Source organism: Ornithorhynchus anatinus, chromosome 11 (assembly GCF_004115215.2).
Source record: "Ornithorhynchus anatinus isolate Pmale09 chromosome 11, mOrnAna1.pri.v4, whole genome shotgun sequence".
Taxonomy (NCBI): Eukaryota; Metazoa; Chordata; class Mammalia; order Monotremata; family Ornithorhynchidae; genus Ornithorhynchus; species Ornithorhynchus anatinus.
Window position 1 is genome coordinate 7,957,472 of NC_041738.1, and position 27,513 is coordinate 7,984,984.

General features: G+C 49.8%; 1 protein-coding gene across 1 annotated transcript in view; it reads right to left on the reverse strand.

Moving 5' to 3' along the window:
* Window positions 1–26,575, reverse strand: part of NKD1 (NKD inhibitor of WNT signaling pathway 1) — an 86,988-nt gene extending 60,413 nt beyond the window's left edge. Inside the window, exons 1-3 of the mRNA XM_029074389.2 lie at window positions 26,469–26,575; window positions 26,106–26,138; window positions 25,066–25,199 (exon numbers count right to left, since the gene is read on the reverse strand). Coding sequence (XP_028930222.1) covers window positions 25,066–25,199; window positions 26,106–26,138; window positions 26,469–26,493 — 192 coding nt within the window. The 5' untranslated portion in view covers window positions 26,494–26,575. The remainder of the gene's footprint in view (window positions 1–25,065; window positions 25,200–26,105; window positions 26,139–26,468) is intronic.
* Window positions 26,576–27,513: the final 938 nt, after the last annotated feature.

The window sequence follows — 27,513 nt, forward strand, 5'->3', positions numbered from 1 at the left end:
CATCTCTGGGTCTGTTTTGTTGAGTGCTAGAGCTGCCTGGCCTCCTTTATAAGCTCCTCCAAAGGGATCCAAGAGTCTACTTCAGTTCTGTGTACCCTGTAAAAGGGGAATAAAAACTCTTGACTCACTGATTGACCCAAATTCCAGGACAACAGGCCAACCAATCAGTGGCATTTTTGACCACTGATAGTGTGTGGAGCACTATACTGAGAGCTTGGTAGAGCCCAGTACAGTTGGTAGTCATGATCCCTGTCCTCAAGCAGCTTACAGTCCAACAAAGAGTTGACAGTCTAACAGCATGTCATCAAACTCTCTCAACTCATCCAGTTTTCCCATAAGGGACCCACATCCTGTAGTTTGTAAAGACATAATACCAGGCCCAAAGACCTTCTCTGACTTTATAAGTAAGAACTGTCCCTAGCAGTGCTTGGGAGAGTACAATATAGCAGGGTTGGGAGACATATTCCCTGCCCCAAAAGAGCTTACAGTCTACAAACACTTTTCTAAATTCCCAAACTCGGGATCTCAAATACCAAACCAAGAAAATACTCCACGCTAACAAAGAAAATACCCCATTGCAGTGAAACCAAGAGATTGATTACTTTTTCCACCCAAAAATGCATTTGTTCCTTTAATTCTTCTTTTAAAATTCTCCAGAAGCCTAAGCCTAAAGCACGTCCTAGTTTATGAAACAAATACTTGTGAAATGCCTGTTTAAAAAGTTATCTCCCCCAGGGCTTGTAAATCTTTTAGGTCCAACGTACCCGAGAGGTTTGGGGCTTCTTGTGAGTCCAGGCTTCGCCTCTAGTTAGAGGGACTTTTTTAATCTGCTTGCTTGACTTCAAGCTAAAATCTGGGTTACGTGGGGGAGGGCCATGGAGAATCTAATAAATCTTACAATATACTTCTTGGCCCCAAAAAAAAAAAAATCTACTTACTGGTGTCATGAAGAAACAACTTCACTGCTCTCTGAAGAAATATTGGTTTCAGAAGTTACTATTGTATTCAAGGCACATGGAAGCTGTATTAAATCAAGCTGTGAAAAGCACCGGGGTTATGCTTTTAAAGAATGCCCTGAGCAGATCTTGGTATATAAGGGAAAAGAAAAAAAGTTTCCAAGACATCCATAAATTCTAAGGAGAGGAAGTTTAAAACTTGGGTGTTCTGTTTCTCAAGTCACATTCCACATGGAAACAGATTGGTTTTAGTTGTATGTACTTTTGCCATTCAAACTTCAGAGCTTTTTAACTTTTTTTTTTCATCTTCACGGGGTTGAGAAAGAAGCGTTGGGGCAGAGGGAGGGTACGTGGTGGGAGGGAGGGAGCGGGATGGAGAAATCCTTACAGCTTTTCCAGGGGGTCTTCTTGTTGTAGTCTCTATCCTCTGGCTGTTTCAGTCACTCCCTCTGATGGGAGGGGGAGGGGTGTGTGTGTGTGTGTGCACGCGGGCACGTGTGCACGCTCATGAAAGCATGCAAACACATCACTTGAGGATCTCAGATAAGATCCATTTAGGCCCCAAAGGCTAAAAGATGACTGCACGCTTGGGCTTCCTGCCACAGGAGGGAAAACCCAAATTCCAAAGTATAACCCCAACTCTAAGCCTCACCCACTACCCCACTATCACTTCCCAAAGGACAGTAAATCTAAGCCCAACCCCTCATCCACCTTCACTGCCCCCAGAAGAATATTTATTAGGTTTCCTAGTCCTGCAGAGGCTGGGGCAAGCAGCAACAGCATCAGCAGCATAATACTAATTCCGGTACTTGTTAAGCACTTATTTGTGCCAAGATAATTAAGTCAGACATGGTTCCTGTACCACATGGGGGTCACAGTTATGGAGAAGGGAGAAGAACAGTTGTTTCATCCACATTTTACAGATGAGGAAACTGAGAAGTCAATTGCCTTGGCCAAGGTCATACAGTAGGCAAGTGGTAGAGGCAGCAATAGAACTCCAGTCCTCTGACTCCCAGGCCTGGGTTCCTTCCATTGGAATGCATTGCTCCTCAGGAGCAGAGGAACAGAAATTGTAGTAACTGAGTGTTTTAGACGTTGGACCGAAGCAAGGATACAGGGAAGGCAGGTGGGAGGGACCTCAGGCCCAGAGAGGTGAAGGGAGCTCCTCCCATCCCTACAACTGCCAACACGGGGTTTCATTTGTTCCCAGCCCCCTCCCAATTCTGGGTTCATTGTTCTCCCAAGGAGACATCAAACTTCTAGAAAAATATACGTTTCTCCACAGCACCGCTTTCCCAAACACAATCCACATTCCAAAAGCCTGTCCGCCCCCCTTCTCCAAATTTTTGGGGAGGGTTTGGAGACAGAGCATTAGGAAGAAGTAGGCGATGGAGGGATAAGAAGGGGGTCCGCATTTTAGTTGGCATTTTGGGGTGGGGGCATCCGTTGGTCTGGATTTGTGGGCTGAAACACATGGTCAGACAGAGAATGAGCAGGGGCTCACTGCCTTTGGTGTTCTACCCAGAGCCTGACCAGTGTCCAGCTGCCCCAAGGTTGGGGTCCGAACCTGTTTCTAAGGACCTCGCAGAGCTGTCCATCACCTGGATTTGGATCAGAAAGGCTGACCAGTCCAGACTTCTCAGAGCTGAAAGAAGCAACAGAACAGGCAACAGGGTCAAGACCAGGGAAGGGGAGGATGGAAACAGGTAGAGATGAGGAGAAGCAGAGTGGTCCATTGGGACCAATTGTTTTAAGGGTGTCCCCATGCCAGGTTTTGACAAAAAGCAACAGAGATAACAGCTGGAGGAAAGAACGTTCTCAGAAAGGTAATAGATCAAAGGGCACCGGGCAAAGAAAAGCCCACCCAGTAGGCTTCGAGAGGGATTTCATCTTTTTTAAATCTCATCTGGCTTAAAACGATAAGGGCTCCAACCATCCCAACAGATGATATCCTAACCCTTCCTGCTTTGCCAACACTCTAACAGGCCAAACCATTAATTAAGGTAAACTGGAGATCTCCATGACAACCTACCTGAATGGAAAAAGGTTTTAATCAGCTCTTGGGAGATTTAGGGCTGGGCTTTAGAAATGGATCAATAGGAGATGGGGTGCTGGGTCCCTCATAGAGGCTTGAGTGAAGCTTTGGGAAACAAGGAGGAAAAGTGCTTTGTGTGGTGACTATTGCCCTGAAGTTTAGGAACAAATGTAGCAGTGCGAGTTGGAATTTGTGAATTATGTTTTCTATAAAAGGGACACCTTTGTTTAGATTGAGGGGTCCTCAAGCTTAGGGTAGAGGCCTTGGAACTTCCGTGAAACCCACTCTAATAGTAATTATGGTGTTTATTAAGCATTTACCATGTCCCAGGCACTGCTTGCAGCGCTACCCCCTAAATGCTTGGAAAGATGATGCTGATGCTAGTCGTCCTTCCTGGAGACAAGACCATACACACACGTTCGCACAGTCATACACACCAACACCTTCTGCCCTGCCAAACCTGCGCTTGGAGGCAAAGGACAAATTGAAACCATCAAGTGACTCCAACCGTGGAAAATACAGTGCCTCCTTAGAAATGGACCTAATCAATCAATCAATGGTATTTACTGAGTGTTTACTGAATGTGGAGCACTGTACAAAGCACTTGGGAAAGTAAAATACAACAGAGTTGGTACACATAATCCCTTCCCTCAAGGAATTAGAGTATAGAGGGGGTAAAACCGCTACCAAGTTCGCCAAGAATCTCTCAAAAGGCCCAGACTTAGGCCAGCACCTGTTCCTCTTTACCTCAGCATCATCATCAGTGGCATTTATCGAGCACTTACTGCATGCGGAGCACTGTATAGACTGCTTGGAAGAGAACAAAACAACAGAATTAGTATACACATCCCCTGTCCACAAGGCTATAAGAGGATGTTCCGTCTGGGGAACAAAGGCAGCGCCGGACAATCCATTCCCCTCAATACTGGATGGGTTTGCTGCCAAACAGAATACAAGTGTAATCCAGCTCTGCAAAGTGTTTACCAGAAATGGTCTGCAGATGTTTATCTGTAAACTTGGACCTCAATCTGAAGCTAATGCTATAGATCTCAAAGGATGAGATGAACTTTGCGTCATTCACATTCTAAATAGACCCCCCTCAAAAAAAATACTAAATAAATCAACTGTCTCCAAGCTCAAACTTAAAAGGGTTTTCAGAGGAAGCAACAATGCAGCGATAATAACTTGTCCTTATCGGGCAGATTCTCTGCAAACAGACACAAGCAACGTTTTTGGCATCCATACATTAGATTCCCTTTATTTCAAAAGCAAGTGAGGGAAAGAGGACAAACTCGTGGCCTACAAAAGGTCAGAGCAATTATACTTAGCATCCGGACAAGATGGCATTTTGCTTATTTCCAGAAGAATCTTGGAGAACAAAGATTCCATCTCAAGTCTCCGCTCTTTCGTGTGAAATGCCAACCTACTCACTGCTCCTGCTCTCTTCTCTCTTACCATGCTCACACCTCTCTCCTGCCAAAGAACCCCTTCCCCATCACATCCAGCCAACTGCCCCTCTCCCCATCCTCAAAGTCCTCCAGAAAGCCTTCCCTGATCAACCCCTCATCGCCCCATCCTATTTCCCCCACATACTGCATCCCCTATGCACTTGAGTCCTTACCCCCTAAGCAGTTAAGGGCTCAGTCAAACGTCTCCTCCCTTAGCTCTTCTGGAGATACCTTTAAACTCAGTTGCTTTCCCCCTTCCTGTAATTTATTTCAGTGTTTTTCTCCCCCGCTAGATTGTAAACGAGGGTAGAGATCAGGTGTCTAATGCTCTCGTACCCTCCCAAGTACAGTGCACTGTTTAGGAGAGGCAGTCAGTGAATACGATTGAATGATTAATAGATTTTTCTCCCCTTCTGGAGCTGAACTGGATAGCTCAAAGAAAGATTCCGCATGTCCCCAGGAGGAGGGAGAGGAAAAGGGGGAAAAGGCAAGTTGTGGGCAGGGAATGTGTCTACCAGCTCTGTTTATCGTACTCTCCCAAGTCCTTAGGACAGTGCTCTGCCCTCAGTAAGAGTTCAGTAAATACCACTGATTGACTGATTGAGGGAGGGAGGGAGGGAGAGTGAAGCAAGAGTCAGTCTCCCCCATTAGATTATAAACTCCTTAAGGACAGGGGCCATGCTTCTTATTTCTTTGTATTCTCCCAAGCCTTCAGTTCAGTGCTCTGTACACAGTAGTTGCTTGATAAATTGATTGATTGAAGAATCAATAAATATTACTGATCAGGTGGAAAGAAAATCGAGAGATGCAAGGTAATAATAATGATAATAATAATAACTGTGGTATTTGTTAAGTGCTTACTACGTACCAGGCACTGTCGCAAGCACTGGGGTAGAAACAAATTAGGTTGGAACCAGTCCCTGTCCCACATGGGACTCACAGTCTTAATCCCCATTTTACTGATGAGGAAATTGAGGCACAGAGATGGTGTGACTTGCCCAAGGTGACGGAGCAGACAAGTGGAAGAGCCAGGATTAGAACCCAGGTTCTCTGACATCCAGTCCGGTGCTCTTTCCACAGGGCCATGCTGCTTTTCAAAGTGTCTTCAAAATCCAAAATGAGTGACTCCCTTTGTCCAACTTCCATCCCCTCCTTGGGACTAGCCAGCGGGGAGTTCTTGGAGAAGCAGCGTGGCTCAGTGGAAAGAGCACGGGCTTTGGAGTCAGGGCTCATGAGTTCGAATCCCAGCTCTGCCACTTGTCAGCTGTGTGACTGTGGGCAAGTCACTTAACTTCTCTGTGCCTCAGTTCCCTCATCTGTAAAATGGGGATTAAGACTGTGAGCCCCACGTGGGACAACCTGATTCCCCTATGTCTACCCCAGCGCTTAGAACAGTGCTCGGCACATAGTAAGCGCTTAACAAATACCAACATTATTATTATTAGGGATCTAGGACAGCTAAAGACATTGAGAACAGATGAACTGTTCATGCTGAACCCCGAGGCCAAGATTTCAAAACCAGCTTCAGGGAGCTAAGACAGAGACCATCCTGACCTGAAGCACAGCTCTGGCCCAGCTAAGGCATGTGAAGGGATCAAGAGAATGCTGCGGTCTGGGGGACTTTCAGAGCCTTTCTAGAAATTTGTTGTTTTTTTCCTTAATGGTACTTGTTAAGCGCTTACTATGTGCCATATACCATACTAAGTGCTGAGATAGAAGCCATTTAAGTTGAACACGGTCCACAGCCCCCGTTTCACAGATGCGGTAACTGACGCACAGAGAAATTAAGTGAGGTGCCCATGGTCATACTGGAGACAAGGGGCTGAGTTAGGATTAGAAGCCAGGTCCTTCTGACTCTCAGGCCTGCGCTCTGTCCACTAGCCCACGCTGCTTACTCAAAGCCAACTGTGGAGCCCACAGTGGCTTCCTTTCCTCTCACTCCCCCAAGTAAGTAGGACCAAAGAACCATGTTCTCCATCCTTAGATCAGGAACTCTGGGCATAACTTCTAAAACAACCATTTCAATACGAAATGAGTGTTAGAAAATAATATTTTCTCCCACCAAATGTATGGATAAAGAACTCTTTGGTCTTCTCTGAAGCAACTGACTTTCCCAACTACATCACAGACCCACCCTCTGCCCAACAAAAATATTTCTGGAAACCTTAATAACTCTATCTGCGGTCACCTTTCTGAAAGTTGAAAATCTTGGAAAGTGAAATATGGCAGGAATAGACTTTATGACAACTCCATGAAGTCATGTCTGTCCAGACATCCCCTCCCAGCACCATGATTCATTGGCTTCTGACTGCAGAGGTCTGGCACTACAATAAGCTTAAAATTAAGTCCACGATTCTCATTTTGTTATTTGTTATTGTTCACCAAAATTGATTGGACGCCCGGCTAAGTCAAGAGTTGAACTCTCTCCTGGTGGTCCGAAAGAAAGGAATAACCACTCTTGCCTTTGTTGAAACGATGTTGCACGTGAGTATGACTTAGACAGATGAACCTCTCATCCACCTTCCCCAGCAGAAGACTACCTATGAAATGACCACATTCCTGGTGAATAGAGGTCGACTGGAGGGGAAAATCCAGGACTGGACGCTGAGGAAACCAGTTGGGTTCATGAAGTAGTGGTCTTATACTCTGCAAAAGAATAGTCCCATAAATCTCCCTGGGCTCAGTTTACCTCTCTGAAGAGTGGGAAGAGCCCCCTCAGACAGAGGTGCCAACCTTTCACCATGAGTGTTGGGTTGACAGGGAGGGGGAATTTTAGGGGTGGACAGAGTGGATGGGGTCGGGCTTCGGAGATCAAACAGCTAGAATGCCACCATTTCCAACCCTGACTGAAAAACCTCAGGTATTGTCAGGAATCTGTGATCAGCAAGGCTGTGAGTCGATGTCATAAAATTATGTGGGCACGGGGAAGCTAAGTGATTTGCCCAGGTCGAACGGAAGGTAAGCGACAGACCGAGAATTAGAACCCAGATCCTCTGGGTTCATGACCTTTCCACTAGGCCACACCGCTTCCATGTTCAGACTAGAGCGTGTTCAGTCAATGCTAAATCTAAGTCCCTCAGAATTCTGGGAATATTAATCCAGTCTTCCCAGAATCCTGCGGATTTTAACCCTTACTGTCTCTTCTACCCCCTACTCTCCCAATGGGAAAGCAGAGCAAATTGCAATAGTGCACGCAAGTCTCAATTTAAAGACTCACTTCTTTCCTCCGAATCAGAGACCAGTAGATTCAGTCCACCCTTATCCCAGCAATGATTCGGTGTCAAACATTAATAACCCAGGAAGGGGGCGGAGACCGAAGAACCTTGAAACTGCCTCTCCTGTTTGAGGTTTGGCATTTAGTATTCACCCCTCCCCTACCCCCACAGCACCTTACGTACATAACCGTAAGTTATTTATCTATATTTACATCTGTCTCCCCCACTAGACTGTAAGCTGACTGTGGGCAGGGAACGTGTCTACTAACTCTGTTGCAGCATACTCCCTCAACTGCCTAGTACAGTGCTCTGCACACAGTAAGCGCTCAATAAATACCACTAATCGGTCGATCGATTAAGTTCCCCGGAGAGCCTCAGCTACAGCAAATAATAATAATGTTGGTATTTGTTAAGCGCTTACTATGTGCAGAGCACTGTTCTAAGCGCTGGGGTAGACACAGGGGAATCAGGTTGTCCCACGTGGGGCTCACAGTCTTCATCCCCATTTTACAGATGAGGGAACTGAGGCACAGAGAAGTTAAGTGACTTGCCCACAGTCACACAGCTGACAAGTGGCAGAGCTGGGATTCGAACTCATGAGCCCTGACTCCAAAGCCCGTGCTCTTTCCACTGCGCCACGCTGATGAGCTCACCTCCTCATAAGACTCTTCAAAGAATAAACAGCCCAATGCCCAGACTTGCCACAGTCCCGGGAGCCACCAGTGAAAAAAAAAATGTTCTCGCCAACAGAAAAATGCAAATTTGCTTTCTGTGATCAGCTTCAAATAACAAATCCTCATAGACAAAACAGCACTCATCCCGGCTGAATTCAACCACCGAATGCAGCCTTGAGGAAGACCTGATCAGAGCCCAGATCATTCCTCATCTCTTTCTAAGTGGTTTTTCTCAACTCTTCTGATTGTGTTCTCCCGAGAAACCTTACTGATCACCCCACCTCGGTCCAATGAGGTCTCCCATTTTGGGGGCAGTGTCCACTCCACCACTCTGCCCATCCCCAGCCTCCTTGTAGCCACCCCTGATTTCTCCAGAAGAGGCTAGGGTAGCTGTGGTAGCTGATTCCTCCTGCAGAGTGGGACGACTGCAAAGGCGCAGTCTTGGTTCTAGGGACGAGGTTTTTGGTACTAGGGATCATCTATCAGAGAAGGCAATTTTTCAGTTCCCTCTCCTGGGGCCTAGAGATATTCGATCATCATTATCAGTATTTATTAAGTACTTCTAAACGCTTGGGAGCGTATGATACACCAGAGATGGTAAAAGCACATTCTCTGCCCACAAAAGCTTTCCTTAACTACTGCATCAGCATCTTTTCTGACCTTCCATCCTCCTGTCTCTCCTCACTTCAGTCTATACTTCACTCTGCTGCCCGGGTTATCTTTCTACAGAAACGTTCTGGGCATGTCACCCCCCAACCTCAAAAATCTCCAGTGGTTGCCTGTCAACCTCCATATCAAGCAAAAACGCCTCACTATTGGCTTCAAAGCTCTCTATCTCCTTGCCTCCTCCTACCTCACCTCCCTTCTCTCCTACATCTCGGTCTGCACTCTGCTTCTCTGGTGCTAACCTTCTCACCGTGCCTCGACCTCACCTGTCCCACCATCAACCCCTGTCCCACATCCTACCTCTGGCCTGGAATGTCCTCCCTCCTCAAATCTGCCAAACACACTTCCCCCCTTCAAAGCCCTACTGAAGGCTCACCTCCTCCAAGAGACCTTCTCAGATTAAGCTCCCCTTTTCCTCAGTTCCCTTCCCCTCCCCATCGCCCCGACTCGCTCCCTTTGGTCTAATAATAATAATAATAATAATAATAATGTTGGTATTTAAGCACTTACTATGTGCTGAGCACTGTTCTAAGCGCTGGGTTAGATACAGGGTAATCAGGTTGTCTCAAGTGAGGCTCACAGTCTTAATCCCCATTCGACAGATGAGGTGACTGAGGCACAGAGAAGTTAAGTGACTTGCCCAAAGTCACCCAGCTGACGGGAGGAAGAGCCTGGATTAGAACTCATAACCTCTGATTCCCAAACCCGGGCTCTTTCCACTGAGCCACGCTGCTTCGCTACCCACCCCCCACCCCACCCCCAGCCCCACAGCACTTGTGTATATATGTACATATCTATAATTCTATTTATTTACATTGTTGCTATTGATGCCTGTTTACTTGTTTTGATGTCTGTCTCCCCCTTCCACCAAGTAAATCCATTGTGGGCAGGGATTGTCTCTCTTTATTGCTGAACTGTACTTTCCAAGTGCTTAGTACAGTGATCTGCATGCAGTAAGTGCTCAATAAATACGATTGAATGAGTGAATGACCTCCATCCACACCAGTGAGATCCAACAACATTCTCCAAGAGTCTCCAGGTCTGGCCTTCATTCCCTCAGATTTTCCACATTTCCCCATTCGCAGACCATGTCTCCTTCTTCCTCCTCTTCCGGTCAACCCTCAGGGAGGAACCTGCTCCCAAAGGACTCTTTCCTATGGGCCTGACTTGGAAATTGAACTCCCTCTAGACTGTAAGATTGCTGTGGTCTAGGATCTGTCATATTGTACTCCCCCAAGTGCTTATTATATAGTGCTCTGCACACAAGAACTGCTCAATAAATATAACTGACTAATAAATTTTCAGAACATTGCCTGAAGCCCATCCAGTAACCCTTCCCACCACTAGAAACAGCTTGGCCTAGTGGGAAGACCATGGGCCTGAGAGTCAGAAGGCCCTGGGTTCTAATCCCCATTCCACACTTGTTCGCTGTGTGACCTTAGACAAGTTACTCTTCTTCTCCAGGCATAGGTTACCTCATCTGTAAAACGGGGATTAAGATTGTGAGCTCCACGTGGAACTTTGACTCCGTCCATCCCGATTAACTTGTATCTACCTCAGCATTTAGTATAGTGCCTGGAACATGGTAAGTGCTAAACAAATACCATAAAAAAGCCATTTCCACAATTGTCTTGGGTGAGTGCTAAAGTAAGCTGGGAGAAAGGGTTGCTGGTGGAAAAAGTAACTTTTGTGGGCTGGTTAATCAATCAATCAGTAGTACTTATTGAGTGCTTACTCGGTACAGAGTACTGTGCTAAATATTTGGGAGAGTGTAGTGGAGTTATTAGACATGAATCCTGGGCTCTGATCCTATCGGCTCCCAAATCCCTCCCTAGTGGTAAATTAAGGGCTCAGAGAGGGCAAAGGAATACTTCAGTCAGTTTCTTTGTGCTACAATGCAGAGTGCCAGTCTCTGCTTCTGGCTTCCTCACTACCACAAAGGTTCACAGGGCCACAGGGCCCAATGTTCATGTGAGAATTGGGCTAGCCTGTCCTTGTCCGTAATGATGGCCAGAGAGCCAGAGCAGGGTGTGGGAGCTGTGGCTTCCATGTTTCTTTGACCCTCTCGGCACCCAACCTTCCCCGCTAGCCCCCCAGTCCATGGAAGCGAATCCAGGGGACCAAGGACCAGGGATGGCCTCACAAGAAATTGTTCCTTGACCGTGGGACCTCTAGGCGGGAAAGAGGGGAAAGATCGCAGAACGGGTGACTACCGAAACTTCAGGGGGTTTCCTTGCAGGGCGTAGAAGGGGAGTTGTTGGCATTTTCCAAAATGACCCTTGGCTTTGGCTGTCTCGTTCTGATCATTTCGGTAAAGGAGAGGGAAAAAGGAAAAAAGGAATTGCGCTCGAGTGGAGCCCGCCCCCAGGATGTGATCTGCCGAAGTGTCTGCTCTGGTGGAAATGGGAGGCTTTAAGAAAACATCACATGCAGTTCGAACACAATGCAAGCCATGAGGCAACAAGATTTCAGTGTGTGAGGGCCAGGGATGGCCCCCACAGCCCTCTGAAGTAGAAAAACATCCTCCGGATGCAGCACCTTGGCACAGTGGTGCCACGGGTGCTTTAAACAACACTCCTTGGCTCTCCCCCACAGAGAGCCCCGGGACCCGCCGCCACCGGAACGGCAGGAACAATCTTTTATGCTCAGCTCCCAATTCTTCCTGCCAAAATGGCCCACCATTAGCTTCCCATAATCCTTGTGGAGGCACCAGGTCAAACTGGGTGGAGGGGAAAGGTTCTCGTAACGCCTCCCCAGGGTTTGGGAGTGAGGCCTTTGGGGTTTGGCGGGGGTTTTTAAGTGTAAATGTTGGAGTCCTCCCCACGTAAATAAAAATCTGAGAACCAGAGGAAAGAAGAGACTCTGTAGAGACCAGGGTTTGATGCTCCAGGGAGCAAAAAAAGGTGATGATGCAAAGCTGGACAGCCTACTGTGTGCTCTCTACTCTTCCCCCAGTCGGCAAAAAGATGAGACCCAGCATTTTCTTTATGCCAAGGGTCTCACAAGGTGTTCGGTGAGATTCAACTGAGACAGAGTCATGCTCAGATTTTCCCCTTTGCCTTGATTGGACCAAAGGAGTCCTGTGACTGGTGTCTTTCAACCCTCCGTCATCCAAGAGGCTTCCGTGATTCGTATCGGGCAGGGCAAAGCAAATGATCTCAGGTGAGGAAAAAGGAGGCCAAGGTGTGGCAAGCTGTGAAGCAACAGTGAGTAAGAACTTGTGATATCATTCTCATGAGCTATTTGAGGCCCAGGGAAGTGAAGTGAATCGCCCAAGGTCACATAGCACACAAGGGCTGGAGCTGGGATTAGGATGCAGGTCCTTCGGATTCCCAGGCCCGTGCTCTATCCGCTAAGCCACACGCTCTCTGGCAATGCCCCCCTGAGCTATCTGTGATGTTAGAGAGCATAAGAGAAGGGAGATGTTTCTCATTTCAACTCTCTCTGTCGCTCTCACAAGTGACACATAGCCAGGGCAGGAAGGTTCAGTCAGAACCCAGTGATGTTGCAAATTGTGAGGTCAAGGCAGGCGCGGGGCCCACCGGCCTCCGACTCCGTGACAGAACGCTAGGGGTCACGAGTCATAAATCACGACCACCCCACTCGCCCCCCAAGACAGCAGGAGCTAAAGCCCTGCACAATCACTAGCATCGCCTTACCTTTCTTGAGCCTCCTCCCCAACATCCCATGGGCCTCAAGACCCCTAAGAGAAGCTCCAAGAAAAGGAAAGTGGATACAGAAGGGGCCACAAGAAAGATGAGAATTTGGGTTGGCCCTTTTGGTCAAGCCCAGCTCCAAATTTACAACCTCCCTCACAAATACGCCAGACAAGATTGAGCAGGCCCTGCTTAAGCACCACCCCCCAAGTCCTGACAAACTCGTACTGCCCCTGGCACCGCCCAGGAGCTCCCTGAGGGTGAGGCTGGGTGGAGACCCTAAAAATACCCTCCCTTCACTCCAGAGCATCATCCAGGCCTGTGGCACTTATCTAGATCATGCCATCCGACATCAATTCACCCTGGCCTCAGTTACATAGCCATGCCATGATGGGTGGAGTCTACAGGTCAGAAATATCCAGATAACACGGTAGTTCCAGGGCTGGGGTACCCCGCCCGTGGACCACGCTGACTGTTGGCACACAGTTTCTCCTGTTAGCTGGGTATAGAGGGGGGTTACGTAATGGGAGTTCATTCCCGACATCCGGCGTGATGGGAGCTGGGCCTCTTTGTGAAAGAGAGGAGACGTTACTGTGGGGCCACCCCTTTTCTGGGGTCACTTCTTTCTCCATCCCCCAGGTCCAGTCTGTCTTTGATGGCCCGTTCCTGCTACCACGGAGCCAGCAGAGGGAGCTTCCCACATCAGAGCCCGTACCGGCTCGTCCTTCTTAATCCCTTGGCGGCCAGGCGGTATTTAAGGAAAGTTGTACTTGGCACCTTGGGGGCGGGCATTCTGCCTCCGCCCGGAATCCTACTCATCAATAAGTCTAATTGAAAGGGAGAACCAGTTTCCCTCTGCCCCCGCCCTATTTACAGGAGATCCCTCCAGAAGAAAACCCGCTAAAGCATCGTGGCCTAGTGGAAAAAGCACAGGCCTGGGAGTCAGAGGACCTCGGTCCTAATTCTCGCTCTGCCACTTGTCTGCTGTGTGACCTTGGGTAAGTCACGTCACTGCTTTGTGCCGCAGTTACCTCATCTGAAAATGGGGGCTTCATACTTGTTCCCCCTCCTACTTAGACTGTGAGGTCTATGTGGGATTGGGACCGCGTCCAACCTGATTATCTTGTACCTACCCCAGCACTTAGAACAGTGCTTGACACACAGTAAGAGCTTAGCAAATACTATAAAACAAAGGTGCTCTTAGGACAGTATCAAATCCAACTAGTGCCTTTCTTCCTAAATATTTTCCTTGTCATTTTCTGTAGCCTCATCACAGCTAGAGTCCGGCCAGGGGCTTTCTGGGTCTAACGCTCAGCTCCTGCCTTGTTCAACTCCTCCCTCCTGCCATTTTTTTTTTTACCGCCACTGCCCAGATGGGTGGCAACATGGGTGACCCTGGAGGGCAAGGACAGGGCCTGTGGAAGGAGCCATGGCATTCCTTCCCCATGCCAACTTGTCTCCCTCTCTCTTTGTCACTGTACAGCTGGCAGCTGATCGTAGACTGTGAGCTTGTTGTGGGCAGGGAATGTGCCTGTTATATTGTTGTACTCTCCCAAGCACTTAGTACAGTGCTCTACACATCGTAAGTGCTCAATGATCACTGACTGGGGACTGGGACTAGGGGTGGGGGGGCAGGGAGGGTGGCATGGGAAACAGAGCTGCCACATGGCACTGGAAGGGGAGGGGAGGCCCACATGCCCAATGCCATAACTGACGTACCTGTGGCTCCACGCTTCTCCCAACGTCCCTGTAATGAAGGGAAGGAGTGGGGATAGTTCTCATTTTATCGACGGAAAAACTGGAAGCCAGAGACTGTCACTTGCCCAAGGTCGCGCAGGAATCAGGTAGAGGCAGAACTGCCGCAGCAGTCCATGGCTTCCCAGCCCAGTGCTTTTCCGTGCTTGGCACTCTCCCTTCTCCGGGCCGGCCTACAAATATCCTGGCACCCCACCAGCCCCTAAGTCTTTCCAAGGGGCAGATTCCTTCCCTGAGAACAGCTTGGAATTGGAGAGGGGGCACTCATGCGAGCTAGAATACCCAGCCCCCACTCCCTCTCCCATCCCCTGACCCTGCCCTGGATTCCAGATCCACCCACTCTCTCTTTTCCAGTTAGCTCCGTTCCCATTCTTAAAACCTTTCTTCAAGGGCTCTCAGATCCATACATAGGTTGGCCACACCTTGAGCCAGAAGCGTTCACTCAAGCCGAGCCAAGGGGCTGAGCTGGGGGACAGAGGCCGCCGCTGCTGGGGAGACCTCTTTTAAGGGGCCCCAACTCTCCTCATCGTTGGCTTGAATCGGCACTCAATCAGCTCCCTCCCTCCTATTCATTCATTCAATAGTATTTATTGAGCGCTTACTATGTGCAGAGCACTGTACTAAGCGCTTGGAATTTACAAATCGGTAACAGATAGAGACAGTCCCTGCCCTTTGACGGGCTTACAGTCTAATGGGGGAGAACAGTCTAATCTTTGCTCCTCCCCCACTAGCCCCCAGCCTGCACGCTTCACTCCTCTACCACGAAACTACTCATGGTGCCTCGCTCTCATCTCTCTCGCCGTTGACCTTCGGCTCATGGCCACCCTCCTGGCTGGAAGTCCCCATCTGCAAAACCGGCAAACCACAGCTCTCCCTGTCTTCAAAGCCTTGCTAAAATCTCCTCCAGGAAGCCTTCCCTAACTAACCACTCCTCTCTCCCCCGCAATCTCCCTCCCTATTGTGTCCCTTTGACACTCAAGTCCTTACCCTCTCAGGACTTAGGTACCCACCCCACTGACCCCCACAGCACTTATGTACATATTTTTATACTCAGTCGCTTCTCCTTGTCACTGATTTTACTGCCTGTCTCTCGCTACTAGATCGTAAGCAGGGATCAGTTCTACTTACTCAGGTCTACTCTCCCAGTCGCTAAGTATAGTCCTCAGCACAGAGTAAGAATTTAGTAAATATTGTTGATCAATTGATGGATTGATTACCACACAGTGAGAGTTCTGGGAGAACATCAAAGTGGTGTTCATGTTTCAGGAATGCAGGCGCCCCAGTCTTGGGTGGCTGATGGGAGATGGATACATTCATTCATTCAGCCATTCATCATTCATTGTCAAGCTGGACTGTAAACTCCATGTGGCCAAAGATCACATCTACCAACTCTGTATTGTACTCTCCCGAGTACTTCTGCACCCATTATGTGCTTAATAAATACCACTGATTGATTCATTCATTAGTTCACTGGGGTATTTGTTAATCACTTGCCAAGTGCCAAGCACTGTGCAAGCACTCCATCAGGCACTGGAGAGCATTCAATATGAGCAAAGAACCCAGCGGGGAGCTCAGCCCTGAGAGATGGAATGCTCCTGGATAAGTGTCAGGGCATAAACTCTTTAGCTTCCTCCTTTCCCACCTTCATGGCTGAGTAGGTAGGAAAAAGCCACGGAATCTGGACTCTTTTCCAACTCCGCACCCAAAATTTAGGACGTTTCCCAAAGTTTTCTTAAGATGAGCAGCTACAAAATAATAATGATATTATTAATGATCGTATCTGCTAAGTGCTTGCTGGAATAGATACAGGATAATCAGATGAGATATGGCCCTTGCCCCATACAAGACTCACATTATAAGAGGTAAGGAGAACAGGAATTTAATCCTCATTTTACAGATGAGAACACTGAGGCACAGAGAAATTTAGTGAGTGGTCCAAGGTCACACAGAGACAAGTTGCAGAACTTTAATTAGAGCCCAGTGGCCCTGCCTCCCTGTCCAGGGCAGCGCTCTTTCCAGTGGGCCACAGTACTTCTTTTGGGGAAGCAGATTTTTTTTAATGGCAGCTGGTAGCCTCAGCTCCATCCAAACTGCAGTTTTAAGAGAAGTAGGGTAGACTGAGCCAAGCTCACCTATAGCTTTGCCCTCAAAGGCAAACAAAGCAAGTCTGTGTGAATAAACGGGTCCCCACCTTAAAGGAAAAGTGATCAAGGAGAAGTATTTCTAGAAGTGCTTGTTTTGAAGGGTTCCCCTCCCCAACAGAGCTGGGGGGCGTGGGTGGGGGCGGGGGAGGGGGCTATAAGCCACTGCCTGCCGGTCTGGGGCCTGTGGGCACGCTTTGGGAAATGATCAACGAGACTTGGGGCCTCTGTAAAGATCTGATCCGCTTTTCATACGGAGCGGCTGACGCTGACCAGAAAGGAACAGGCAGCTTCCCAGTATAAACTTAACAGGATGACATCAAAGACCTTCCTCGAAGATTAAACGATTGATTTCTTCAATGCTTTTTAGAATTTCTTCCAGGGTATTTTGGGTTATTGCCTCAGTCCTCTCTGGGTTGGAATGACAGATATTCTGTTTGTGAGATTCTGAAGTTTTCCTTCTTAGGAGAGAGAGAGAGAGAGAGAGAGAGAGAGGGAGGGAGGGAGGAAGAGTAACGCAGAGAGGGAGGTGGGGTGAGGAAAGAAAGGGAGAAAGACAGAGAAGGGATGAGGAGAGAGACAGGGAAAGAGACTTAGTTGGGGGGGGGGGAAGAGAGAGGGAGGGGGAGAAAATACAGAGACAAGAGATTAAGAGTAAGACAGAGAGAGGGAGAAAGACAGGAGAGACGAGGGGAGAGTATGTATACGTGTGTGCATACGCATTTGATTGCCAAGTTCTAAAAGGCAGAAGTCAAAGCCCAAAATCAGAAATAACAAACACTGGTGAGAGTGGAAGCTTTGAGGCAAGCCAAACCCACCTTCAGGGTACCCCCCAGCCCACAGAGATCCTTTAAGATCACACAGGACTTTCAGAACTCCCCCTGCCCCTTACCCACCATCAAGAGCTCCTTTAGGAACACCCAGGATGGTCCGTTCCCTTGGACTGGTGATTGCCCAGCTGTGCGGCCCTGGTGTCATCGTCATTTCCCGTTTCCTTCCCCCACTCAGTGGCAGACCCCAATAACCCCAGGGAAGACACAACCAGGCTCACCCCTCTTTACCCTTGAACCAAGAGCACACAACAACTCATCGCTGCCTCAGTAATAATAACAATAATTGCGGTATTTGTTAAGCGCTTACTGAGCGCCAGGCACTGCACTAAGCATTGGGGTGGATACAAGTAAATCAGGTAGGACACAGTCCCTGTCCCGCATGAGGCTTCCAGTCTCAATCCCCATTTCACAGATGAGGTAACTGAGGCACAGAGAAGTGACTTGCCCAAGGCCACAAGGCAGACACGTGGCAGAGCTGGGATTAGAACCCACGACCTTCTGACTCCGAGGCCCGCGGTCTATCCACTAGGCCATGCTCTGACCCCTTCCCCGCCCCCTCCCTGTCTGCCACCTCTGCATCCCTCAGCGTCCACTGATCAAAAGTCTAGAGAGGCTTCCCAAAGGCTCCTACACACACACACACACACACACACACGTACACCCCCACCCCATACTTGTAACACTTCTGCCCTTCTGAGTTGAACCCCTCCTTCCCTCCATGCCAGATTGCTCCTAGATCCTGGGGATTAAGACTGTGGGCCCCACGTGGGACAACCTGATTACCTTGTATCTACCCCAGCACTTCGTACAGTGCTTGGCACCTAGTAAGCGCTTAACAAATACCATCATTATTATTATCAACCAGCCCTTCCCGAGGCCACATCGCACATCAACCTTCAATTCCATGCCACCAAATCCTTCCAGTTCTTCTCTATCACGGGAGTCTGCTATATTGTACTCTCCCACACAGTAAGTCCTCAATAAATACAATTGCTTGGTTGACTGACTCGCATTCTCCCAAAACCCCAGGTTCCATGAGAGCAGTGTTGAATTCCTCACCGTGCCTAGCACGCTACACATAAACACAAATGGTTTAATCTGACAGCGTAGCATTACTGAACCCAAACAGACTTGCATTATCGGTGGGTTCCCCAGCCCAAATCTTCTAGCCAAAATGCACTGGGAAAACATGCTTTAGGGCAGAACTGAAGGTTTAACTGGTGCTTTTCCTCGAATATCTACTTCATGTCCAGTACACTCGGAACCCTCCCGGAACACTCAGCACTTTCCATATGGTGACTACACAGCGGCTCTTACTTGTCCCTAACGATTTCATTCAAGGATGTCTCCCCCAGTATCCTGCTGTCTGCAGCAGCTGTTTTGGAAGTAACATGGTCTATTTGAAAGAGCCCAGGATTGGAAATCAGGAAACCTAAATTTTAATCCTGGCTCCACCACTGGTCTGCTGAATGACCTGGGACAAGTCACTTAACCTCCCTGGCCCTCAGTTTCCTCAAGCCTGTAAGCTCATTAATAATGTTGGTATTTGTTAAGCGCTTACTATGTACAGAGCACTGTTCCTAGTGCTGGGGTAGACACAGGGGAATCAGGTTGTCCCACATGGGGGTCACAGTCTTAATCCCCATTTTACAGATGAGGTAACTGAGGCCCAGAGAAGTTAAGTGACTTGCCCACAGTCACACAGCTGACGAGTGGCAGAGCCGGGATTCGAACCCATGACCTCTGACTCCAAAGCCCGGGCTCTTTCCACTGAGCCACGCTGCTGCTCATTGTAGGCTTGAAACATGTCTATCAACTCTGTTATATTGTACTCTCCCAAGCTCTTAGTACAGTGCATTGCATGAGATAAGCCCTCAATAAATACGATTGATCAATCTGTAAAATGGGGATTCAATATCTGTTCTTCTTCCTACTTAGATGATGTGCCATTTGTGGGACAGGGACTGGGCCCAGGCTGATTATCTTGTATCTGCACATAGTAAATGTATAACCGTTGCTCCCAAAAGAATAATGAATTATTATTACTATTACTAAGAAAAAGAAGAATTCTCTAGCCTCATGACTATAGCACTAACACTTCTAGACAGTTTGAGCTCATGTGAGCAGGGAATGTGTCTGTTTCTTTTTGTACTGTACTCTCCTAAGCACTTAGTACAGCGCTCTGCGCATGGTAAGCACTCAGTAAATATGACTGAATGAATAAATGCCCACACTGTAATCGTCCCAAACAAGAGCTATCAGGATGGGTTCAGAACACTACTAATTAAACCATTCCTGATTTTCTGGCATCAGAACCTCAAAAGAATCAGGGTTCCCCTTTCAGCGAGTGTGCATTTCTTAGCATCTTCTGCAAGGATGAAATCAAAATGATCAAGCATAGAGTAAAGTGTGTGTGCATTTGTATGTACTGTGTCATGTGAGTCTGTATACTTGGTGGGCCAATCCCTGAATGGGAGTTGGTTAACCTTCCGATGGGAAGAGTCTTTTTGATTTGAATGGCCTATGTCAAGCATTTACTATGTGCAAGGCACTGAACTAAACACCGGGGTAGATACAAGCTAATCAGGTGGAACGCAATCCATGTCCAGTATGGGGCTCACAGTCTTGGTCCCCATTTTACAAATGATGTAACAGGCACAGAGAAGTGACTTGCCCAGGGTCACACAGCTGACAGAGGGCAGAACTGGGACTAGAACCCAGGTCCTTCTGACTCCCAACCTTGTACTCTAGCCACTAGACCACACTGTTTCTAATTACAATTCAATTACACGCCTGAGGGAATGGAGGACTGTAAGCTTCTTGTGGGCAGAGAACATGCCTACTAACTCTGTTGTACTGCATTCTCCCAAGTGTTTAGTACAATGCTCTGCACATAGTAAGTGCTCCATAAATACCAGTGGTTGAATGGGGACAGAGCTTGTGAAACAAAGCCCGGATTGAGCCAGCCTGGGGGAAGCCAGAAGAGGCGAGAGCCCTCAGGCGAAGTCATGATTCAGTGTCTGATTTGGGGAGGATCGTTGGTCCTGCTGATGCTCTGGAAAGAGAGAGGGAAGAAGAGGATAGAGAAGTTGAGGGAGGGGAAGAAAAAGGGAAGGCTGTTTGGTGATCGTGATTGCTAGGAGAGGAGCCATAAGAAAGGATCAGGTGACGGAGGACGGACGGTCAGACCACAGTAGCCCAGATGTGACTTTATTCATTTATATATTCCAATTTTATGTAGAGAAGCCAGTGATGTATAACTTGTTCTCCCTCCTATTTAGAACGTGGGCCCCATGTGGGACATGAACTGTGTCTGACCTGATTGACTTGTGTCTACCCCAACATTTAGAACAGTTTTTGACAGAGTAAGTGCTTAACAAATACCCTAATTACTATTAATTATTGTAGAGAAATTGCAGAAACAGACCCTTCACACATTTCTCTTTTGGGTCCTAGCTCTGACTGGGATTTAGCTGTTCATTAGCACCTTAACACAAAGAAATAAATAGAACTCAAGTGTGTGTCAGAGGGCTGAATGGAGAGACATTCATGAATTTGACTGTGACTGTGGGTGTTCATCTACAATGATGGTCTTGCCTTTGTTGTCTTCTAAATTGTAAGTTCCTAGTGGGTAGAACTAGGGCTTTGTTCATTTAATTATGCTCAATGTCCAGCACAGCACCCTGCCATCTGAGTGATATATACTACCACAAATCTGAGAGATTCCTTTAGGTTTGGGTTGGTAGGTTTTACTTTGTTTTAGAAGAAACTGACACTGGGCACATTTATTGGCCAATATTTTTTCATTTCTGCCATGGTTTGTTGGGTCAAAATAATGTGCTATCCTGTGTTCAGAAGGAAAGTCTCCCCAGGTATCTTCCACAACAATATAGAATTGAGTTTTGACAAAAGTGCTATGATATTGAAATCAAAGGTATTGTGGCTGGTTACAAATGACCAGTTACAAACGAGAAGCAGTGTGCCCTGATAGAGCATGGGCCTGGGAGTCAGAGGACCTGGGTTCTAATCCCAGTTCCACCACAAACCTGCGTGACCTCAGGCAAGTCACTTAATTTCTATGTGCCTCAGTTTCCCCTTTTGTAAAATGGAGATTAAACACTTGTTCCCCCCTCCCGCCTGGACTGTGAGCACCATGTGGGATAGAGACTGTATCCGACCCCCTTATCTCATCTCTACTCCAGCACTTAGCACAGTGCCTTGGCACATAGTACATGCTTAAGAAACATTACCGTTATTTTTATTGTTATCACTAATTGGGAATCAGCTGTACTCTGCCAGACCTTAAAATGTCCAGCTGTTTGGGTGCCAGTGATGAAGTGAAAAACTTGTTCCGATTTTAAGGTCTCAATGGGGATGAAAGCCGGTCAGTAGAGAAGGCCAGCTGAAGGGGACTGGGGCATAATCACCCCCAATCCCGCCCCCCCATCAGAGCCCCGGCTGCCAGGGCCAGAAGGGACCCCTCCTCCCCCCAAATCCACTGGCTGTTGTCTTCCCTTTGATGTCTGTAGGAGCTGTGCTGAGAGAGCAGCCTCTATAATAACACTTAGTACTGATATCTTAGCGCTTTTCATCTTCAGAAGTGCTTTGAACAAACATTAATTACTCCTCACAACGCTCCCAAGGGAGAGGTAAGTATTATCAGCCCCTGTTCCACAGATGGGGAAAACCAGGCCGGAAAGTTTAAGTGTCTTTCCCAAATGCCACAGGGGGAATAGAGGTCTGGAGCTAACGCCAGACAGTCCCAAGAAGGCTCTGTGGGCCCCTTCCTCAAATGGACCCTTTCCGCATTCATTTTGTCGGCAACTCAACAATTACACACTACCTATGGTTTTCTTTTTCCTCTCCTCTCTCTCCCCATCCCCTCCAAATAAACATCTTTATGATCAGGAAGAGTCATTAGAAAAGGACTCTGGAAACATTTAAGACTTCTGATCATGAGTGTCAACTGAAATGAGCAATCCTGACATTTAAAAGCTACTTCTCCACCGAAATAAAAATGAATAAGCATTGGTCTGCAAGGATTCTTCAAAACATAAACAAGAAAAATAAACAAGATGTGCTCACGCACTTGTAAAGATGTATATTTTTCTGCTTCCAGACACAACCAAATTCATTCAGGGGGTTATTTTCAACCAGTCTTTAGGCTTTGGGGGGTTTTGGTTTCTAAAACATCTACTCCAGAAGAGAAAAAAAAAAGTTGTATTTTCTGTGTCCTTAAAGACTGAGACTCCCACTCCCCCTTCCACCACAAGTCCTTTTATTCCTCTGATATGCGAGAGAGGCTCTGATTCCATCTCTTTCTATAGATTAATGAAAACATTCAGACCAGAGGTCCCTGCTGGGCAGGTGTGTCAGTGGTTTAACCAGATCAGAGCCCTCCTCCTAGACCTTAAAGTGGCACCCACACTCACAATCATCCTCTCACACATAGACACACACGCTCGCACCCACACATCCACTAATCCACATACACCATCTCTCTCTCTCTCTCTCTCTCTCACACATACACACATTCACACTCACTGTCTCACACATACGCTCACCACTGACACTTCTCACCCACATATTTGCACCCATCACATACACTCAATCCACTCACACACACACACACAGTCACACACTCACAAATATGTGCACTGTCTCACACTCCCCCATGCATATACACCCATCTCACATATGCACGCACAATCATATTTTCTGAGTGGTTTCTGTGTACCAAGAACTGTGCTAAGAACTTCTGTCACACACAGACACACATACACACTTACACCATCTCTCTCTCTCTCTCTCTCTCACACACACACACACACACACACAGCACCTACTTCAAATGTTCTCCTCCCCCCAACCTCTGCTCACCTTCTAACTCAAGGGGACCTGAACCTTCATTTCTCTCCCTCCCAAATGACACTTGCTCCAGGCACTTCCACAACAGACCTGACTTCAGACCAAATCCTCCTGCCTGCAAACCAGTCCCACCAGACCTTCTTGAACACGTCCTCAAAGTCAGCATTCCCCTTTCAATCAACGAGTCTGACAGATCCTACATGCAAGTTTGATGTTTCCTCTTTATAGGAAAAAAAAGTCCTTTCACAGAGTTCTTTGCCCCTTGGGACATTTTTGTCAGTCCCATTCCGGATCACAGAATACCCAGCCTCATGCCAGACACTAGGAGAGTTACCCAGGAATTCTTACTGTGGCCCCTTCACCCAACATCTAAAAATCTCCACATCTTAACTAGGTGCAACCCCAAGTTCAGTGGCAACAAAAAGGCTCGGAACTCTCCGCAAAGCCCAACACTCATCCGATCGGCCTTTCACTCAAGGAAGATCTCCGGAGTCAGACCTTCCAATATATCCATCAATCAGTGGTGTTTACTGTGTGCAGAGCACTGTGCTAAGTATTTGGGAGAGTACGACGTAATATAACAGGCTCATTCCCTGCCCACAACAAGCAAACCCCAATAGTCTGGGACAGAGACAAATTTCCCGGAAAGAGGTCCAGGTGTTTTTCTGGTGACATGAGCTTTGCTTTTCCAACCAAGCACCTGCTTCCTGATCCATCCAGCACCATGTTTAACGGGAAACCCGGGAATCCGTCTCCCAAACACTTCAGCAAACCAAAAGTCTTCTGCGGGAGAGCCTCTCTTCCTTAACCATTTTTTTTTAGGTACACAAATAACCCTCCCCTCTATGCCTCTCAGAGAGTCACCCAGTTTTTCACCGATTTTAACTCACGGCAAAGGAGAGGGCCCGGGGAGGAAGGTAGGTGAGCCCACCCCTCTAAGAGAGGGGACTATCCAGTCCAGTTAAGGAGGATAGAATCACTTTCGATGTCCTACCTGCTTTACGTGTCTCCTGAGGCAGCAGCGTTCCCGCACCGGGGCGCCTACCAGTCCGGCTGGACATCGGCCCTCTCGGCGGCCACATCTGCGCTCCCAGGGCGGTGGGCCCCAAGCTGACCTCCGGTGCCCTTTCACCCCGGTCCCTTTCAAGAGCCTCCGCAGCCACAGCCGTAGCTATAGCGGGAAATGTCAGAGGCCCGGCAGCTCTCCCCGCATACCTCATCAAGGCAAGACAGAGCAGAAAGTTGAGAATTCCCCCTCTGCTCAGAGACAGGAGACAAACCCCTCTACTGGGACCCCGCTTAGGGTAGTTTTCCCTGGACAGAGAACTTGGGCACCGAGGGGTGCGGGCACTCAAGCGTGAAGACATAGCGAGGTGTGGGCACTTAGGGATGTGGGTACTTAGGTGTGCAGACACACTGGGGCGTGAGCTCTCGGGGATTTGGGCACTCGGGGTGTGGGCACACTGGGCATGGGCAGAAGAGTCGGCATAAATCCTCCCTAGTTCTTCCCGAAGTCACTTTTGCAACGTGGGCCCCACAGCCATCGGGCTGCCCCCTTCCCCAAACAGTCTAACGGAAACGTGGAATCGAACGAACTTTCTCCAAGGGTGAGACGGAGATAGAATTGCCCTTCGCCGGCCCAAAGACAGAGGAGAGGTGAGCCTCGGGAAAGGAGGAGCCCGCTGGGGTGGGATGGGCGAGAGATCCTCGGGGTCCCCGGGAGGTGCCGGAGAGGGTCAGGATGGATGGGCGGAAGAGGAGCAGGGAGGATGGCCAAATTCAGAGAGTTGGTAGAGGGGGGGAGGAGGGGGTTCGTACCTGGGTACCGCAGGAAAAACCGTCCCCACCCTGAGGCTGGCGAAGTCCCGAGGTCCCCACGGGGTAGCGCTGCTTCCCGATCCAGTCTTCGATCCCTTTGCGAGCCCAGGAGGCGTTTACGGCGAAGCTGTCACCTAGGACGCAGCACGGCCGGCCTGAGACCACCTCCCCCCCCCCCCCCCCCCCGACCCGGACCCCCGAAATGCCCCAGCCCTCCACCCCACCCCCCAGAAAATCTTCCCGGGGCCGGGGAAACCAGGGACGGGGAGGGGGAGAAAGAGACGGGACAGGAGGGAAAGGGGAAAAGGGAGAAGGGGGTCGGGAGGAGGAGAGGGGGAAACAGGAGAGGATGAGCTAGAGGAGAGGTAGAAGAGTGGGCAGAGAGCCGGCCAGGCTCAGGGAGCCGGGGAGGGAGAAAGAAAGGGCAGGGCCGAGGCCGGCGGGTAGGGCAACAGAGGAAAAGAGATAGAGAAAAGAGAGAGGGAGAGAGGGAGGAGGAAGGCGCGGGGCAGACAGGGAGGGATGGAAGGAAGAGAGAGGAAGGGAAAGAGGAAAGAAAGGAGGGGGAGAGAGGGAGAAGGGACAAGGAATGGGAGCCGGGGGAGATGGCGAGCAGAAGTGGGGAGGTGGGATGGGGTGGAGGGGGGAGGATGGGGCTGGGGGGAGATGAGGTGGGATGGGGGTGGGGGGGAAGATGAGAAGGCGGGATGGGATGGGGGAAGTTGGGGAGGTGGGACGGGGTGGGGGGAGATGGGGAGGTAGGACGGGGTGGGATGGGTTGGGGGAGATGGGGAGGCGGGATGGGGGAAGAGAGGGAGGTGGGATGGGGTCGGGGGGAGATGGGGGAAGATGAAGAGGTGAGATGGGGTGGGAAGGACGGGGTTGGGGATCGGACGGTCCGGGATGCCGAGAGGGGTCGGAGGTCAGGAGAGGATCAGAGGGGCGGGAGGGCCCGGGGGAGGCGGAGAGCAGGGGCGAGGGGCCAGGGGGGCGAGTGGGCTACCTCTCCCGGGGCCAAGAGGGACCGGCCCCCTACCTACCTTCCGGACTCTCCCTGCGCTTACACACGGCGGCTGGCAGACCCCCAGCGGCCCCGAACAACAGGAAAGAAAGGAAGGAAGGAAGAAGAAAGAAAAGGAGAGGAGAGTTAGTACGGACCGGAGCCGGGGGCCGGGGGCCGGGGGCCGGGGGCCGGGGAGGGATCGGGAGGCGGGTGGGAGAGGGGGAGTCTCCTGGGCTGAGAGCCGGGCTGGCAGCGGGCTCGGAAAGGGGACTGACCGGCCGGTGGCGGGCCGGGGCAGGGGCCGGGACTTGGCGCGGTTGGAAAGGGATCTGGGTTTGGGGAAGGGTCCCGGGCGGGCGGAGGGGGGCTCGGTGGCGGGGGCGTCGGGGTGGACACTGACCGTGCTTGGAGTGAAGTTTCCCCATGGCGCTGCCGTCAGGACATCGGCCGGTCCGGGCGTCTGGCTAGCCCATGTGCGCCCCGGCCGGCCCGCCTGCCCGGCTGGCCCTCCGGCCCTCCGGCCCTCCGTCCGTCCGGCCGGCCGGCCGCCCCCGGCCCCGCCCCGGCCCGGCCCCCGCCCCGGCCCCGGCCCCGGCCCCGGCCCCTCTCCCGGAGGCGGACTTGTTGCCAGGACGCGCTCCCGGATTGACACCTCTTTGCGCGAAGCCGCCGGACTCCCCCTCTCCACTCACTCCCTCCCTCTCCTTCTCCTTCCCCATCCCCTCCTCCTCCTCTCTTCCTCCTCCCCCTCCACTTTCTCCTCCTCCCCTCCACTTTCTCCTCCCCCTCCTCCCCCCCCCTTTTTTTCCTCCTTTCATTCGTCAGAGGCAGCACATGAAACGGGTGAAGGGGGAAAGGAGAGAAGAGAGGGTGAAAGGGGCGAGGGGGAGCCCCCGGAGAGGGAAAAACGGAGCAGCCCCTGCAGCAAGATGCCCCCGCCAACCTCCCCTGCCGTGTGTGCTCGGCCCCGGGGTCGGAGAGAGAAGGCCTGGCCCCAGGACCCCCACCGCCACCTCGCCTTCCTCCCGCGGTCCCTCTCCACCCTGTCCCCAAGACTTCCCGGGGGGGCTCTGGCCCCTTAATAACAATAATGATGGTATCTGTTGAGCGCTTACTCTGTGCTGAGCACTGTTCTAAGCGCTGGGGTAGATAGAAGGTAATCAGGTTGTCTCATGTGGGGCTCACGGTCTTAATCCCCTTTTTACAGGTGAGGGAACCGAGGCACAGAGAAGTTAAGTGGCTTGCCCAAGGTCACACGGCAGACAAGTGGAGGAGCTGGAATTAGAACCCGCCTCCTTCGACCCCCCAAGCCGGGGCTCTTTCTGCTAAACCACGCTGCTTCTCAGTGGGGATCCCTCTCTGTCCCCTCCCATCGTGGGAGCTGGAGCTCTTTAATAGTAATAATAACGTTGGTATTTGTTAAGCGCTTACTACGTGCCAAGCAC